At 37.3% G+C, this 16,101-nt stretch overlaps 1 protein-coding gene across 6 annotated transcripts in view; it reads left to right on the top strand.

Moving 5' to 3' along the window:
* The window catches only part of INVS (inversin), a 98,510-nt gene that overhangs the window by 69,419 nt on the left and 12,990 nt on the right, over positions 1-16,101 (top strand). For all 6 annotated transcript variants that reach the window (XM_065627690.1, XM_065627689.1, XM_065627687.1 and 3 more), the window contains 3 exons: positions 397-503; positions 3,773-3,985; positions 11,961-12,262. In XM_065627690.1, coding sequence (XP_065483762.1) covers positions 397-503; positions 3,773-3,985; positions 11,961-12,262 — 622 coding nt within the window. The remainder of the gene's footprint in view (positions 1-396; positions 504-3,772; positions 3,986-11,960; positions 12,263-16,101) is intronic.

The following is a 16,101-nucleotide window of genomic DNA, read 5'->3' as shown; positions in this document are numbered from 1 at the left end:
TGTCAGCCCTTCCTCCCAGTTTGGTGTCATCAGCAAACTTGCTGAGGGTGCACTCAGTCTCTTCATCCAGGTCGGAGCCGCTTGAGAGCTGGCAGCGTAGCTGCAAGAGAGAAACTCTAGAGGTAGAGTCCTAATGCTGTTTTTCAGCCACTTTAGGTGAAAAAGCACTAGTGTTGTAATCTTGCTTAAAAACAACAACAAAACAACTAAAAAAAAATTTAAAAGTTACTTCATTTTTAAGTGCTGTATTCTTTTGTTTTAACAAGGAAGTTTATTTAGAAGAATTAGTTTGTCCTTCATGTTCCGAAAAGCATTGAATTACAGTATGATTTATGACTTTTATTGTGGCATGATAGAGTTTGGGGATAATATTTATTTTTGTTCTGTTGTTTACAGGGAAGAACTGCTTTGCACTGGCTCTGCAACAATGGTTACCTTGATGCTATAAAGTTGCTGCTTGGTTTTGATGCTTTCCCTAATCATATGGAGAACAGCGAGGAGAGGTATTGCTCATCTGAATGCATTATTTTGTAACTTAAAAGAAGTGCTACCTACTGATTTCAACGTAAAGTGTTCAGGTGTTGCCAGAGAATCGTGATCTTGTATCTAAAAAGAGGGATGTAAACTTGGGCTTCAGTGTAAGCAGCTTTTCTAATGTGAAAAATCTCTTCTTTAAGTAAGACATTGCAACTTCAACTTTTGAACCCTGAACTTACAGAGACTTCTGAAAGTATTTACGCATTCTATTCTTGTCTCAAGTATTAAATATCTTTTTCATTCATATGAAGTTCACACTGGATATGTATAGACAAAGGGTGATGAGGCATTTCTGCTGCTGTTGGAGTAGGCTGGAATCTTTCTATTTGGTAGGAATACAGTGAGAAGAAAGAAAATGGGAGAAATGTAACGTGTATTAAAATAGTGATTACGAATCACCTGGTGGTTAACTGTAAGGTTAACTAAAGGCCTAATTAAAAAAAAATCCTCCTGTAATCATAAAGGGACAGTACGTTTACATCTCTCTCCTTTGTCTTTCATTGACATATAAATAATAGTTTTTTTAAAGTGATTTGAATTGTGGAGTTTGAATTAGTCACCTGACCATGAAGATAATTACTATTAGCAGAAATGTATCATCCCTTTTTTACATTAGATGACCTCTTCATAATTATAAATAAAATTATGATCAGTATGCCATATAAATTTGAATATTTCAACATTTTAAATAACTTAAGGACTTTGAAGTCCAATATTTTAGTGCTAAATTTGAGACTTCTATACTTATCTCAGTTTTCAGTTACTTTCTTCCCCCGTCATTTCTCTTTTGTTCTCTAAACCACTCAGATGTCTCTTCTTTTTCTGTTCTTCTTTTTTATTGAGAAACAGAAATGAAAGTATAACCAGTTCCTAATGAAGTAGTACCGATGCTCTCTTTCGTAATTTTCAACAGAAAATTAAATAAACAGTTGTAATTAAATTGCTCTTAATAAGTAAGATTAAAACGCACTATTTTACCAGAAAGGAGGCTGCTGTTTTCCTTACTTTGTAGAAATGCACTTAATGATGCTCAAATGTCAGGAAAAGACCTTAGCTGTGCTTTTACTATAATCATTCAGTTAGTATCTATTTTTGTTTCCCTTCTGGCAGTAATATATGTTCTTATGTATAAACCTTGATTACTCAAAATATAACTAGCGGTATTCCAAATGTCAGCCCTTAATCACTAGTCCATATGCAGAACAAAACAGATCCCCAATATTTCTAGATAAATCAGTCTTTAAATAAAAATCTCAAAAAATATATATGTATTGTATACAGAGATCGTACAATTGCCTCTTAATAAACATCTACAAAACCTCATTAAGAGATCAGAAGTTTGGAAAACGGAAAAATCAAGTCAAGTGGTGTAAGAGAGTAAAAATAACTTCATGGATACGGTTCATCCGTACTTGAATGAAATTATTTTTCAATCAGTAACAATTTCCCCAAACAGTAGGGTTTTTTACCAATATTTCTACAGAAAGAAGCTTCCCTTCTTCCCTTTCGTAGAGTGCAATATGCGATAGCAGTTCAAAATTCAACCATAGCGGTTAAAACTAAATAGGTTTGTGAAAAGCTGGAGCTGAGATTGCATCTAAGATTTTAAGCTGCCCACTTGCACGCAGATAAGTGATCAAGTGCTACTCTGGAGGGTGGTAGGTTTGTTGTCCTTTGGAAATTTATTTCATAATCCGGTGATGCCAGACTGGCTGCTGCTTGACCAACCTCATGTTAAATTACATGTAACAGCTGATGGCTGATGTCCTCTTTGCATGTTTTCCTGTGAAGCCAGCTTGATTTAAAAGCTGTCTGATTTCCAGATACCCAGTGGAAAAGAATTTATAACAGGCTTTGAACTGACACAACAGAGTAATGGCTGGTTGAGAGGAGTGTATGTGAGCAGCCTTGAATGGGTAGTGTCCAGTTGTACAAACCCCTATTCAGATTTCATCTGAGCGATTTTTTTTTTTTTTTTTTGACTTTCAAAGGTAGCTCTACTGAAGTTAGAGAATCCACGTTTAAGAATATGGGTCTTCGTGGCTGGAATCTATAATATAATGCATTGTCTTGGTACATACATGCTAGTAGCATAAAGTTTACTTTAGCATCTTTTGTACCTGTTTATTAAAATATTCAAAACTAGGTATGCTTTAAAAATGTATTTTTCTGAAATGAGGTCCCTGCTGAAGTTCCCATTCCTGGGTTATCAAAAATCTCTCTCTCTTTAAATGCTATCAGCAACACACCTTGACATACAAATTTTCACGTTATGTCATTGTCTTTATTCCTGCAGACACCTCAGTTCAGATACTGTTAATCCTTCCATCAGATCATTGCTGCGTGGCAAGTCCAATTCTGCTTTCTGTCTGTTTTTCTTTGCTCACCAGCATTGCGTCCTAGCAAGTTACCATCAAGAGGAGCCCTAATTTTCCCAGTCGCATGCATTGACACTTGCTGTTTGATAGTCTTGTATTATATGGTCTTGATTATGGTTGGTGACTGATAATTTTCAGTCACTAAATGTCTTTGCCTAATGTTTCAGTGTTGGTGAGGGAGATAAGCAAATTTTGCTCCTGTGTTGACAATGGGAAATTTGGCAATTATTTTTAAAAGGGCTTAGGCATCTTTGACACCATTAAAAAGACAAGCTATTTAATATTTGTAGTACCTCTTTCCATTTGGAAGCAGACTTAAGTCTTACTAGCGCTTGGAAGAAAAAATATTATCCCCTGATGCTGGTGTAATCCTGCTGCTTGGTCAGTCACGCTGTCCTCAGTCATTGTTACAGAAGCTAAGCCAGATTTGACAGTAAATCTCTATAACTTAAATTCATATGGAAATAACATTAAAAATGTTTTAACTTGCTTTTTATTAGTGTTATATTTCTACATGAGAGCCTCAATAACACCTTTTTAAGTTCGCTCGCCTAAAGCAGTTAATTCTATGGGTAGGATCTGGCAGGATTTTGATCCTATACTTCATATAGTCTGCCCTGCCCCCCTTATATTAGGAGACTAAAATAAGCCTTAAACATAGTCAAGGTGTGTAGAATGAGTACGATAGGAAAATAATATTAAAAAATAGTAAAACAGCCTACTGAAAACAGTGTTTATTCTGTCTTCATACTTGAAGTTGCCTTTTTATGAAACAAGGGCGAAATAAATGCACATTATGGTTACAATTCTCATTGAGTTATAATTGTTGTGTCTTTTGGTTCTTTTTTTTTTCTTAGATATACTCCACTGGATTATGCCTTGCTTGGTGAACACCATGAAGTGATTCAGTTCATGTTAGAACATGGGGCTCTGTCTATAGCTGCAATACAGGACATTGCTGCTTTCAAAATTCAGGCCGTCTACAAAGGATACAAAGTTAGAAAGGCTTTTCAAGAGAGGAAGAATCTTTTGATGAAACATGAACAGCTGAGAAAAGATGCTGCTGCCAAGTAAGTCTGAGACTTGAAATCTACTCCAGCAAATAGACATTTGTCGTAAGTTTGTATATATCAGTATATGATTTTATCTGTTACTCATCATCATTTATTTTTCTTCTTAGTAAAATTCATAAAACCATGAGAAGCATATAATGGATTTTTTTCCATACACCTATAGATGGAAATTTTTTTCCAGATAACCCCAAATTAAATAACAAGTTTTATATGATATAGAAGAAAAAGGCAAAATAACAAAAGCTGAGAAACTAGCATGTTAGCATCCATGAATCTTTACCTGATATTCTGTATGATGATAAAAAAGGCTTGGAAAACATTTATCACTCTAAGGTAATGGAAATAATTATTGACCTATCAAGTCTTTGATACCAGTTTTGAAAAGAAATTAATAAGTCAATGAAGGTAAAAACAAAATGGGAAAAGCTTGGTTTAACAGGGCTGAATTTACTGTTTTGCAAGGCAGGTTGTGGTTTTCTAGCAAACTGAACTCCTGGATTTTATTTGCAACTTCTGTCTTGGCAGTATCATTCTCTGCACTTACATTTTCTGCTCTTGAATTAGAGAGTTATCATGAAATCATTATATTAGATTACAGATAACTAACATATGCAATTCAAATAGTTATTTGTACAATATGTAGGTTCTGACTGAGTTTCTACTCTATTTAAATGAGGTAATGGTAGCAAAGTGGTGAAATTCTAAAATCAGAATGTACATAAATGGTCCTCAAAATACTTTGCTTGCTTGGGCTTTATCCTTTAGATTCATACTGTGAAGAACAAATCAGCACCTGGTTTCCCTTGAAGAAATCTGATTCTGGAATGAAAAAACGTAACAGTCTGAGCAGATTTCTGCATGATTTTCTAGTATTATTTCTGTAAAGAGAGGTCATATGAATAAACACACAACATAATTATTGCACCTAGAGGTATTTTCATTGCATCCGTGTGTCACAGACAATATCAGCTGCCATTTCAAACTCAGTAGTTTGATGTTCAGCAGTACTGGCCAGTCTGACCTTCACTGGGTTTGAACGCTGCTCACATACTGATTAGTAATTGTTAATGGCCAGGAAGAACCAAACCTAGAAACAGCTGATAACTAATCTCTTGCTCACATCTTTAGATCCTGAAGTTGTCACTTGCTGCTCTCCTACTATTTGCCTTTTCTGCTGAAGTCAGTAGAAGTCAAACCCATGCATGGAGAAGCTGCCTTTGAAAATATCCTGAAATATCTATTTTTTTTTTTTTTAATTTGGAGAACTCTGTTTCTTGCTGTGTGGTCACAAATGACTTTACCAAATGAGGTCATTTTATTCTTTGTGATGACAGTGATTTTTGGAAGAATCAGTGATACCCCATCTAGAAGACTAAAAGAAAAAGGATTGCCTCATGGAAATTTGGGGGTGTTTTTATAATTGTTTTCCTCTGTGAGTTTCTGATGTACTTTCAGAAACTTACTAAGCTGTTGTTGATTTTTTTGAAAACAATAGAAACAGAGTCTGTGTACCAAATTCCATAAAAACAGAATTAAAGTACAGTTGGAGTGTACAAGCAAATCAAGTTGTCACATAACAAATTTTATTTAATTGCAGTTTTATGATCTGTAATAAACTGGAGGGGACATTATGTTGTCATCATTCTGCGTACCCATCTGTGCATTCCACAGCTAAAATTGGCCAGGGTGTTGCTACATACAAAAAACTAATATCCCTACTGATGTTTAAAAATCTGCTCTCCAGATAAAAGTAGACGTTCTGTGGGAATCCATAGTGACAGTGAGCTCCCAGATTGAACCCCCCCACACACACTATTTCAGTGTATGTATTTAAAACTTGCTTCGTAATATGTTGTTTTAGGGAGTCTCACTAATATAAATCATTCCTAAGTCTGTATGGTTTTAATTAGTCTGTTCTCGCTCTTTTTTTTTTTCCTTAACAAAAAGTCAACCAACATTTCATACCTGTATTATTTACTGGTAAAGTTACATTCACTGTATTCCATGCCTGTGAAATATTTCTATACAAACATATTCTCCCATGTTGAACAAACCTATGTCAAAGAAATAGTAATTTATAGAATGAAGATTGATGCAGGCCAAAAAAAACATGCACATTATTATGTCATTGAGCGAAGGGAAGTATCAAAAGACCAGTTTGGGTAAGTGGGGAAGCCCTGACATGAGCTCAAATGCAAAAAAGCAGTATGTATATACAGGAGGTTGGAGCAGGGATGGGCTGCAAAGGAAGAGTGTAAAAACATTGTGTGGCCATGTAGGGATGATGTCAGAAAAGCCAAAACTCAAATGGAGCTGAGGCTTTCCAGGAATGTCACCGGTAAGGAGGTGAGCTTCTGCTGCTACCTCGATAGTAAAAGGCTGAGCATGGAAAATGTGGGCCTGTTGCTGAATGATGCAAGTGATTTAGTGACAACAGACACAGGTTGGGCAGTAGAACTCAATGCTGCCTTTTCCTCAGTCTTCACCAAGAAGGTCTCCCAGGCCTCTGTGCTTAGAGAAGTGATTCAAGGAGGAGGAGAACTGCTTGCTGTGGAGGATCAAGTCAGAGATCGCTTGAGAGAACTCAACCCAGACAAGTGCATGGCCCCAAGTGGGCTGCAGCCAAGGGTGCTGAGAGAACTACCTGATGTCCTTAGAAGGTCACTTTCCAACATCTTTGAAAGGTCACAGGGAAGGTCCCCAATGATTGAACAAAAGCAGATGCCGCACCCGACTTCAAAAAGAGCCAAAAGAATAATCTGGGGAACTGCAGACAGGTTGGCCTCACTTTGGCTCCTGGGAAACTTAAAACAGACATGAGTTGAAACGAGAGATTTGGGCTGGAAATAAAGAGAATTTTTTTCACTCTTGGGACAATCAAGCAGTGGAACAGGTTGCCCAGAGAGGTTGTACAATCTCCATCCTTAAAGGTTTTCAGGACCCAGCTGGATAAAACCCTGAGCAACCCAGTCTGACTTCATAGTTGACCCTTTTTTGAGCAGGAAGTCATCAAGGCCAACGTTCTGAGATCTCTTCCAATATGTGGTACCTTATGATCCTCTGATCTTTTGGAAGAGGGCGAAGTTGTTGGGATGTATGAGGATTAAACATTTAACATCCATTTAACAGCCATAAATGTATCAATATAATATATGTGCTTTTCTTCAGTGGGAGTGAAAGCAACTGATTATTAATAGGTGGGATGGAGAACCTGGGAGGAGGGAAGCTGTGCTTTTGGAGAGTAACAGAGAGGCAATCTGGGAAGGAGGCATTTAAAAAACAGACTACGTGCAGGTAAAATGATGGACTTCAGAAACCTTTTTAAAAAGAGGCTTTTGTTTTACTTTTTACAAAACCAAGTCTTTAGGAAAATGATATTTAAGGCTTTAAAACAGAGAAAACCAATGTCCAATATATTGGGCTTTGAAAGGGCTGCAGAAATCATTCATCACTTGTTCACCTTGCTTTAGAATTTCTCAGAATAAGTTGTTGACTCTGTACTTCTGTTTTTACTAAGTCTTCTGGATTTCCTTCTGACCAGTTGGAGGAATGGAAAGTGAGTAAAAATAACTCACTTGTGATATTTAGGAAGAGAAGAACAGTGAGAAAATAAACCAGTTCAATTAAACAGCCTTCAACAGATTTAGAAAAATGTTCTAGCGGCAAGAAAGTACAAGTACATTATGAGGTTCTTGAAAAAACTGCTAGTAAGGCCTGCATGCTGAGAAAAGATGTGTGTAGCAGGAGAGATAATAATGAGCTCTTCAGCAACCTGAAAAGGGAAAGCACATAGTCAAAATTTAGTGCAATGACTAAAATTGGGGGTAGTAATAACATACAATGATAAAATTAAACAAGCTGAGGTGCAAAACAAGAACAGCTAGCAAGGGATGTGAAGGATCACAATAAATCATTGTAAACACACACATTGTTAAAGGAAGAACAAAGAAAGACTTGGTCTACAAGTGATGCTAAGAAGGCTGAAGTGTTCTTTTTTTTTTGTTCCAGTCTTTCTTAAATGTTAAATGATGTCCATGAGCAAATGGAATTCACACTAGTAATGAAGGGCAGCAGTGCAGGCTAAAATACTGAAACGAGTTTAGGGACTAATCAGATGAGTGAGATGTTTTCAGATCAGCTTGGCCTGATAAAATTCAGTCTGAGATATTTAGAAAACTAGGTGATCTAATCTTAAAATTGCTACCCTTAAAAACTTTATGAAGACTGGTGGGACTGGAGAATTCACAAAATTAGCAAAGTGTCTGCTTTCTCAAGGAGGAAAAAGAGGAGTCTGTAGACCTATAAACTTCACTCCCAAGAACCACAGAATTGTTGAGGTTAGAAAGGACCTTTTGAGATCATGTGGCCCATCTCTGCCCTTGCTCAAACAGGGTCAGCTAGAGCAGCTTCTGCAGGACCATGTCCACTCAGGTTTTGAACATCTATGCAAATGGAAACTCCACAACCCCTCTGGGCAACCTATTCATGGTAAAAAAAAAAAAAAAAAAAAAAAAAAAAGGTGTTTTCTTTTGTTCAGACAGAATTTAATGAGTTCTCATTTATACTTATTGCCTGCTGTCCTGTCAATGGCTGCTACTGTGACCGGTCTGGCTCCGTCTTCTTCATTCCTTCCCGCCAGGTGTTTATGGACATAGATGAGATTCTCCCTTGAGCCTTCTCTTGTCCAGGCTGAACAGTCCCAGCTCTCTCTGCCTCTTCTCATATGAAAGATGCTCCAGCCCCTTAAGCTTCTCCGTGACCTTTTACTGGACTCATTACAGGAACTCCATACCTTTCTTATCCCAGAATGAGCAATCAAACTTCTGTGTATCTGGAACATCACAAAGCAAGTAATGGTTGCTTTGAATTTGCTAAGAGCAAACATCAAAATGACTCAGTTTTCCTTTGTGACAGAATAGTGAGTTTTGTGGCCATGGAGATGATAGAGTAGCTGTCATTCAGGCTTGCCTGAAGTTTTCATACTTTCCCATGTGCTATTCTCATTAGCAACCTTGGGCAAAGTAGCTTGAATTAAACTACTATTAGGTGAAAGCTGCTTGGAAGAATGTACGCAACGAGTAGTTTAATGGTTGAACTTCAAACCAGAAGTGTATATCAATGAGAATTCCACATAAATCCATCCTGAATCTGATAATATAAAGTATTTTTATTTAAGAAGTAAAATGTCAAATTTCCAAATGTCACCAAGGTGCATAAGAGTTGTAAGCACATTGAAAACTGAAGCAGAAATCGGAATGCTGTTAATACACATGAGAAATGGTTGAGGAAAAAATAGGTGGTTAGGTAAGGACAAACAGACACCTCTACACATTTGGCAAGACCAATCAACATAGGAATACTGGATGGAAATTCACTATCTTTTTAGCATTTTTGTTAAGGACTTTCTGTTAAAAGGTGGTAGGAGATCATAAGCTGAACGTGTTGTGATTCCACAGTGTCACGCTTTCAAAACCAAACATCATACTAGACTGTATAGTAGGAGATGGCTGTTTATACAGCACAAAATATAACTCCTCGTGGTTCAGGTAAAGCTTCAGCAGCAGTAGGATCGTACCTGGAGATCTATTTTGAGTTATGATTTTTTGAGTAACATTTTTTGCAAGGATAACTTTAAAAATGCTCTACAGGTACATGGACATGTTCTAAATTTAAAATGTCTTCCACAGAGCAGATGCAAAAAGCAAAGTGTTCTTAACAGGATAGGAAAGGTTGGTTTCATTTTAGCAGGATCAAAAATTCAAAGCATCTACGTGTTTTTACAAATGCTTAAGGCTGAAACTGTTCCTTTCCATCTGCTAAAGGCTTAATTTCCATTTTCTCAATTTTGTAATAGAATATAAATTTATGACCATTCAGGACAAAATTCTGTTGCAAATAAAGTGGAAAATTTTGGCATGCCAGCTCTGTTATCACCGAGTATTTTTTAACTTCAGCACCAATATTTGGATACTCCTGAGAACGACTGAGAGCCATTAAGTTAGGAACTTGTCTACTTGCTTTACTTGCTCATGAAATCTAGTTTCTCAACTCAGACAACAGTAAAACTTGGAAATTTTGATTTTGAAAACAACCTCCATTTTAAACCAAGCTGTATTTCTAACTAAATAAAGTAAACCACAAGGGAAAGTTCACAAGTGTTCTTCAGGAGTCTGTTAATCAATTAAGCTTTACTGTGACAATTAGGATGACGGTCTATGAACAGGAAGCTTTGAAATCCCTTCCATTTAGTATTTCATGAGTTTCAGCTGAAAAAATTAGCACACAAACAAGACCTTTTTTAAAAAAAATCCCCTTTTACTCCTTTTCAACTTGTGTCATTTCAAAAACTTTACAACTGGCACGTTGCTGAAGTTAATGTTTAGAGTTAATCTGTTCATCCAAAAAGCACAGGCTCCTCGGGCTTGACTGTGTATCACACAACTTCTCTTGCACTTTCTTTTCTAATACCCTGAATGGAGGATACTGGTAACAGGCTGCTCGATTCTTGTGAAGAAAATGAAATTACTATTCTGTGAATAGTAAGATCGGATTTATCAGCTCAAACAGCAGGGTAGTGGCAGTGAGATCCATACCGTACACGAGACAGACGTCCCCACGTAGTCTGCGTGTGGAATGCCGATATTATTTGAAACCAGCCACTCTTCTTCCGTGCCAGAGGGAATACTGAACCTCAGGCTGCCCGGAGTGTATTTTTCAGATCAATTAGCAGCTTTTCAGGTACAAAGTTCAATCAGCTTCTTCCGCAGAGCGTACTTGGTAAGATAGTACTGGCAGCTAAAGTTAAGGCTTCTCCCTGGCAGCTGGGGCTGAAATGACATTTACTGGCATTGATAGGACTCGCAGGAGCTGAAGCTGGCGTGCTCATAACTAACCTGTCATATGCTGCGCCGTGAGCCCCAGTGTCAGCAGTCTGCAAACTGTGTCGTGGCGTTGGAAGCAAGTTGAAATATCAGGCAGCTACATGATATGACATTTACCACCTGTCCGTTCCAACAGGAAAAGTGTCACTTCATCTTGCAACCAGTACTTAATGTATAAAAGCAAATTCAGTGGTAGGTAGGTACGTATGTAATGTTTGCTATGTGCTACTTGGTTTATTCTGCTTTGTAAGAAGAAGAATTTAAGAGCTAAAGTGCAATGATATCCCACTGTATTTCAAAAATAGGCTGCAAAACTGTATTCAACAGGTGCACCTTTCCTAACCTTGTCCAAAATTCTCTTTTAGACCTACGCTATTTGAGAGATGCGTGACTTTCTTTTATTTTCGAAAAACAAATGTCATAATTGTAATGTGCTTACAAATTTTTTATTCACATGTCATATTTTCAGGATTTATCATTTGTACAACGTGCAATCCATTTATGTAAAATAAATTCTTTAATCATCTACCAACGATGAATATTTAGCAGCGAGTTAGTATCAGTTTGAAGTTGGTTTGTAATTGTATTAAGTATGACACAGGTAAGTATGAAAAATAATTTTCCAAGAGATGACGTCTTTAATAAAAGTTTTCTGATTTTCAAATACAGTGTATCGCATTAGTATTTATGTTAAAGCATTGTTCATTACTAATTCAAAACATAGCTATTAGTATCATGTTTTTTCTGACACTGTTTCAAATACTGCTTTTCATTTTTCTGCATTTATAAAAACCCTAAGTTTCATTGCTTTCAATAAGAGCATTTTAGAATCAGTTTAAACTGCTGCAAACTCGATGGGCAGCTGGCTTATAAGGACTGAACCTTCATTTGGCTGTAGCTGCAAGTCAGTTGTTGTTTGGGATCAAGCTAAGACACTTCAGTGCAATAGGTGTCCCTTTCTCACCAAAAAAAAAAAAAAAAGTTAAGGTTTTATTGTGGCAGTGTCAGGTTTCTATGAGAGGAATGTGTTCAAGTTAGATGCTCCCAAGATTTTGTGTTTGGAATTCTTATGGTATTGTCTATAATTGCAGGAAACGTGAAGAAGAAAGCAAGAGAAAAGAAGCCAAGCTACAGAAAGGGCCACAGAACGTGGAACCAAATAGGTTTCGAGTCCAACAGAATCCTGCAAATCGAGAGAAGACTGCCAGCATCTCGCAGTTACCCAATAAACCCACTGATGTACAGAATAAGAGACCTCTGTCCCTCACTGCGTCACAAATCCAGCCAGGGAGAAACACCAGAGGTTCACCTCAAGTTTCTCACAACAGGGGGACACCAAAGGAGAGTTGCCTGTTAGCAGAGCCTCAGAGTGAAGGGCATAAAATCAGGCAAGGTTTGTAATCTGTTTTAATTTTCCTGATTATCATTTCTGTCCATATCTAGGCGTGTTTTATGTGTAGGACTTGTTTTATGTTTCTGTCATTTCTTATTCTTTCGTTATTTAAGCAATTCATATAGGATAGATACAGATTCTTTTACTGCGTGTGTTCTGTCAACTTTAGTCAAAAATACCAGTATCTATGGTGTCTGTAAAAATACCTAAAATACGTGAGAACAGGTTGTTGGGAGTTGTTCTATTAGTATTACTGTTTGGAGAAAATGAGGTTAAAGATATTTGGCATATCTGTGGGATACTTGAAAAATGTTAGTGGAGAAATGGTAACTCTTGTTTTCAAACAAGGTTAAAATGAGGATAAAATTGTTCTAAAAGTGACATCTCCAGCACACAGAGGGAGCTGTGCAGGCGGCTTCATTCTCCATGGCAGGGTTTTCCCGTGGTTTGTCTCTGAAGCCCTCTTGTTGAGAACACTCTGGGATTTTTTTTTGAGAAGTGGGACTGTTTCTAGAAACGATGCTATGAAACTGTGTGTCAAAGCTCTTTCTGTTACTTTTCTTGCCCTGCTGCACTCTTTTATTCTGTCTGTAAATACAACATCAGTTTATCATAATTTCTTGACCACTCCTATATTAGTTTTGCGAGATACAGATTTTAATTACATTTCAATCAGTTCTGACTTCAGACAATTACAAGACCCCATGGCTCAAATCTTTAAAGACTGGTAATGTTAAAGTATCTTCGTTATTATTAAAAGCAAAAATTGTATAAGGAGTTTATTTAAGGTAAGTTGCAAGAACTCCTCAGATGTAAAATTTCTGCTAATTCCTCTGGAAGTTCTGCTAATTAGAATATTGTAATAATCCTAAAGAAAATGAAGTTGAAGAGCAGGTCCTACTGAATCATTTTACCTAGATTTCTTCAGCTTTTACATGGAAGTGTCTTGGTAAACAGAATACTTGACTATCTTGTCAGAGTAAAAGCAGACATATATATTTTAGCCTAGCATATGAAGAGAGTGAAGTAATCATAAACAGAAGTGTTAAAATTTAAGCTTTACCTGCATGTGTATTAACTGTACATTAATTGAAATATTCAAGTGGCGAAGTAAAACATGTAAGAATAATCAGAAACAGTAGTTTCCAAGAGAAAAATGAATACCTGTAATGAACATAATGAGGAGAAATCGATAATTATGGAAAAAAGGGAAAAGAGAAAGAAAGCTGTGGGGAGGATTACTACAGCGTAGGGGGGAGAAGAAAAGGAGAAGGACAAAGAAACTATAAAAGAGGAACAAACAGCCTTTTCTTTTACTTCAGTATCCATTCTTAGCCAAAATCTCCCATTGGTTGTGACAATGGAAATTGCATTGCTTCAGATTCCCACTGTTTCTTGGAACAAATATAATGGTTTTGCACTGAGAGAATGACCTAAGGAAGTAGGTAGTGGGTAGCCCCTGGGAAACGGGGGCTATAGAGTCAGACTGCAGAGATCAGGACTGAATTTGCCGAATTTTCTGCAGAGGATTCTAATGTTGATACTTATATTTGAAAAGACACATTTATGTTGAGTTGTCTACACTACCCTTCACAGTAAGGCAGGGAATTCTAACCAGTAGCAAAGGCCAGCAGCATATAGCTTGGACTTCTGATTGAAGGCTTCCCTGAAGTTGGAGATTTCCTGATGTAGCTTTGCCAAAATAATTTTTCCATAGCGATGGTTCTACAAGTAAGATTTTAAAATCATACAGGCTATTAGCTGGAGATCTTTTTGCTTTTCGGTATGTCTTTAAAAGCTGAATATAATTTCTGCAAGAGAGAGAGTTTTAATTTTAAATAGAAGATTCTTTGGTATTGTTTATTGTCTTTTTTCATCATGAGCATTGAACATGATGAGAAGAAAACTCTTAAGGCACTTCTGAAAATACGTAACATGTCTACTTGCTTCTATAGTGAGACCAGTTTACCTGAAGAGATTCTAAAGAAGGCCTCTTCTTGCCCAATCCAAAAAGCCTGTGTTTGAACTAAAACATTATGCTATTTTTAGGCATGCATTCTCTTTTTGCTGTTGAAATGATGCCGGGAAAGTTGATGCATCAAGGGTCAAGTAATGAAGTTCTTAAATCAGTTCTCATTAGGTGTTTTAATCAATGCTCTTGTGACCAAAACTTTGATGGACTTGAATGGATGTTTTATTGGAATTAAATATAAATTTAGATCCTGTGGGCTATGAAAAGTGTGATTTAGTTGGTGGGTCTTTCCCGATCTGTTCTCCACAGAAAAATCCTCTTTCCTTTGTATGTTATCTCATTTGTCTTGACTGTAGCACAAAAAGGTAAGTTCTTTTTTGTGCTCTGTACCTGTTATTGCTTGGTTTTCCTTTCTAAGAAAGTTTATTTCAACTTCAAAAGATGAGCTAGAATACTTAAATTATGCTCTTTCCCCATTATCCAGTTACCCAGTTGTTCGGATTTGGAAGTTTTGCACATAGTACTTAAATGTCTCCTGGTTGAAATTAAAAAGTGTTACACATTCTGCACATGCATCCCAGGTGGCAGGTTTTGGTGAGTTTGGAATGACGAGGCCTTTTCTAAAAAGCCGTGTTCTTTTTCCTTGTCGAGAGATCAAAATAGTGTTGTGACAGTGCTGGGAATTTCATACATTTAAACTGACTATCAGACCTGTACTGTTTTTATTGATGGCACTGACTTTTTTTCCCTTGGCTTTGTTGGGAGTGTGATTATGCCTGTAGAAATCTTGGCACCAGAAGGCACGTTTTTAAATGGTCTGTTCCCCTGGTGTAATGCAAGAGAGAGGGAATTTTTTTTTTCCTCCGCCCCAGAACATACAGGGCTATCTGCCCGTATGACAATCATGTATAAGTTAGAGTAGCCTCTCAGCCCATCCTGACCTGTCCCGGTGATAAATCTTCTTCATTGGAGACTTCATTGATGATAGTCATTAGTTTCTTCTGTATAATCTGCTAATGTGCCATATTCTGTTATCGGGTGAAAAGAGCATCCCGTGAAGGCATTACAGTGAGGATAAATACAGCATGGTTTCACCAGGTTTTGGATGATTCAGAAGATTTTATGTTATTGTAGTATATCAAAGATCCATTTCTTTTTTTTTTTTTCTCTCTCTTACCTACCCTTTAACACTCTGCTTCGTTTCATCCTGCCTGGTCTATTTGCTCATTCTCCTGTTTGTTTCCAAACAAAATGGAAGGTCTGCGGATGGTGGGTGGGAGATTTTCAGTCTTGCATTTCAGCCCGGCTTCCGAGTCATCCTCACAGGAGCGCTGAGAAGCAGTTACCACCCAGGAGCGAGGGAGAAATGGGAAGGACGTCCTAGTTTCACTTAGACTGTCAAGGGAAGTGCTGAGAAGCCAAGTGCTCTGGGTTTCCTGGGTCAGTGGGTTCCCCTGTCTGTCACCATGGGCCGGGACACAGCATGGCTTGAACAGAAGTGTAGCAAATAAGCTTGAAATAGTGACGGTCTGTTATGGTGTCTTCACTGGAACGAGCAGGTGTGTTCATGGGGCTGCATTCCTGCGCCACGCGCTGAGCTGGTTTCTGTGGAGAACACCAGTATATTCAGGTGGGTGAAGAAATAATTTCTCCCCGTGAACTTTTTTTAGGCATCCAACTCAATTGTAATGTGAGAAAGAAATACTTGTAGAACAGTAAGCAAATGAAGAAGTTTGGGACTACACCACTACAGGCAATCATGTCCTCTTCTGATTCTTCCCACTTAGACGTTTTTTTCATTTATGTAAATGCTGGTGTGCTTCAAAAGTAACAGCAAAAAAAATTAGACACATCATAAACAATGTTT

Source organism: Caloenas nicobarica, chromosome 2, assembly GCF_036013445.1.
Source record: "Caloenas nicobarica isolate bCalNic1 chromosome 2, bCalNic1.hap1, whole genome shotgun sequence".
Classification (NCBI taxonomy): domain Eukaryota; kingdom Metazoa; phylum Chordata; class Aves; order Columbiformes; family Columbidae; genus Caloenas; species Caloenas nicobarica.
The sequence above is the reverse complement of the archived record's forward strand: the minus strand, read 5'-3'. Positions and strand labels throughout refer to the sequence as shown.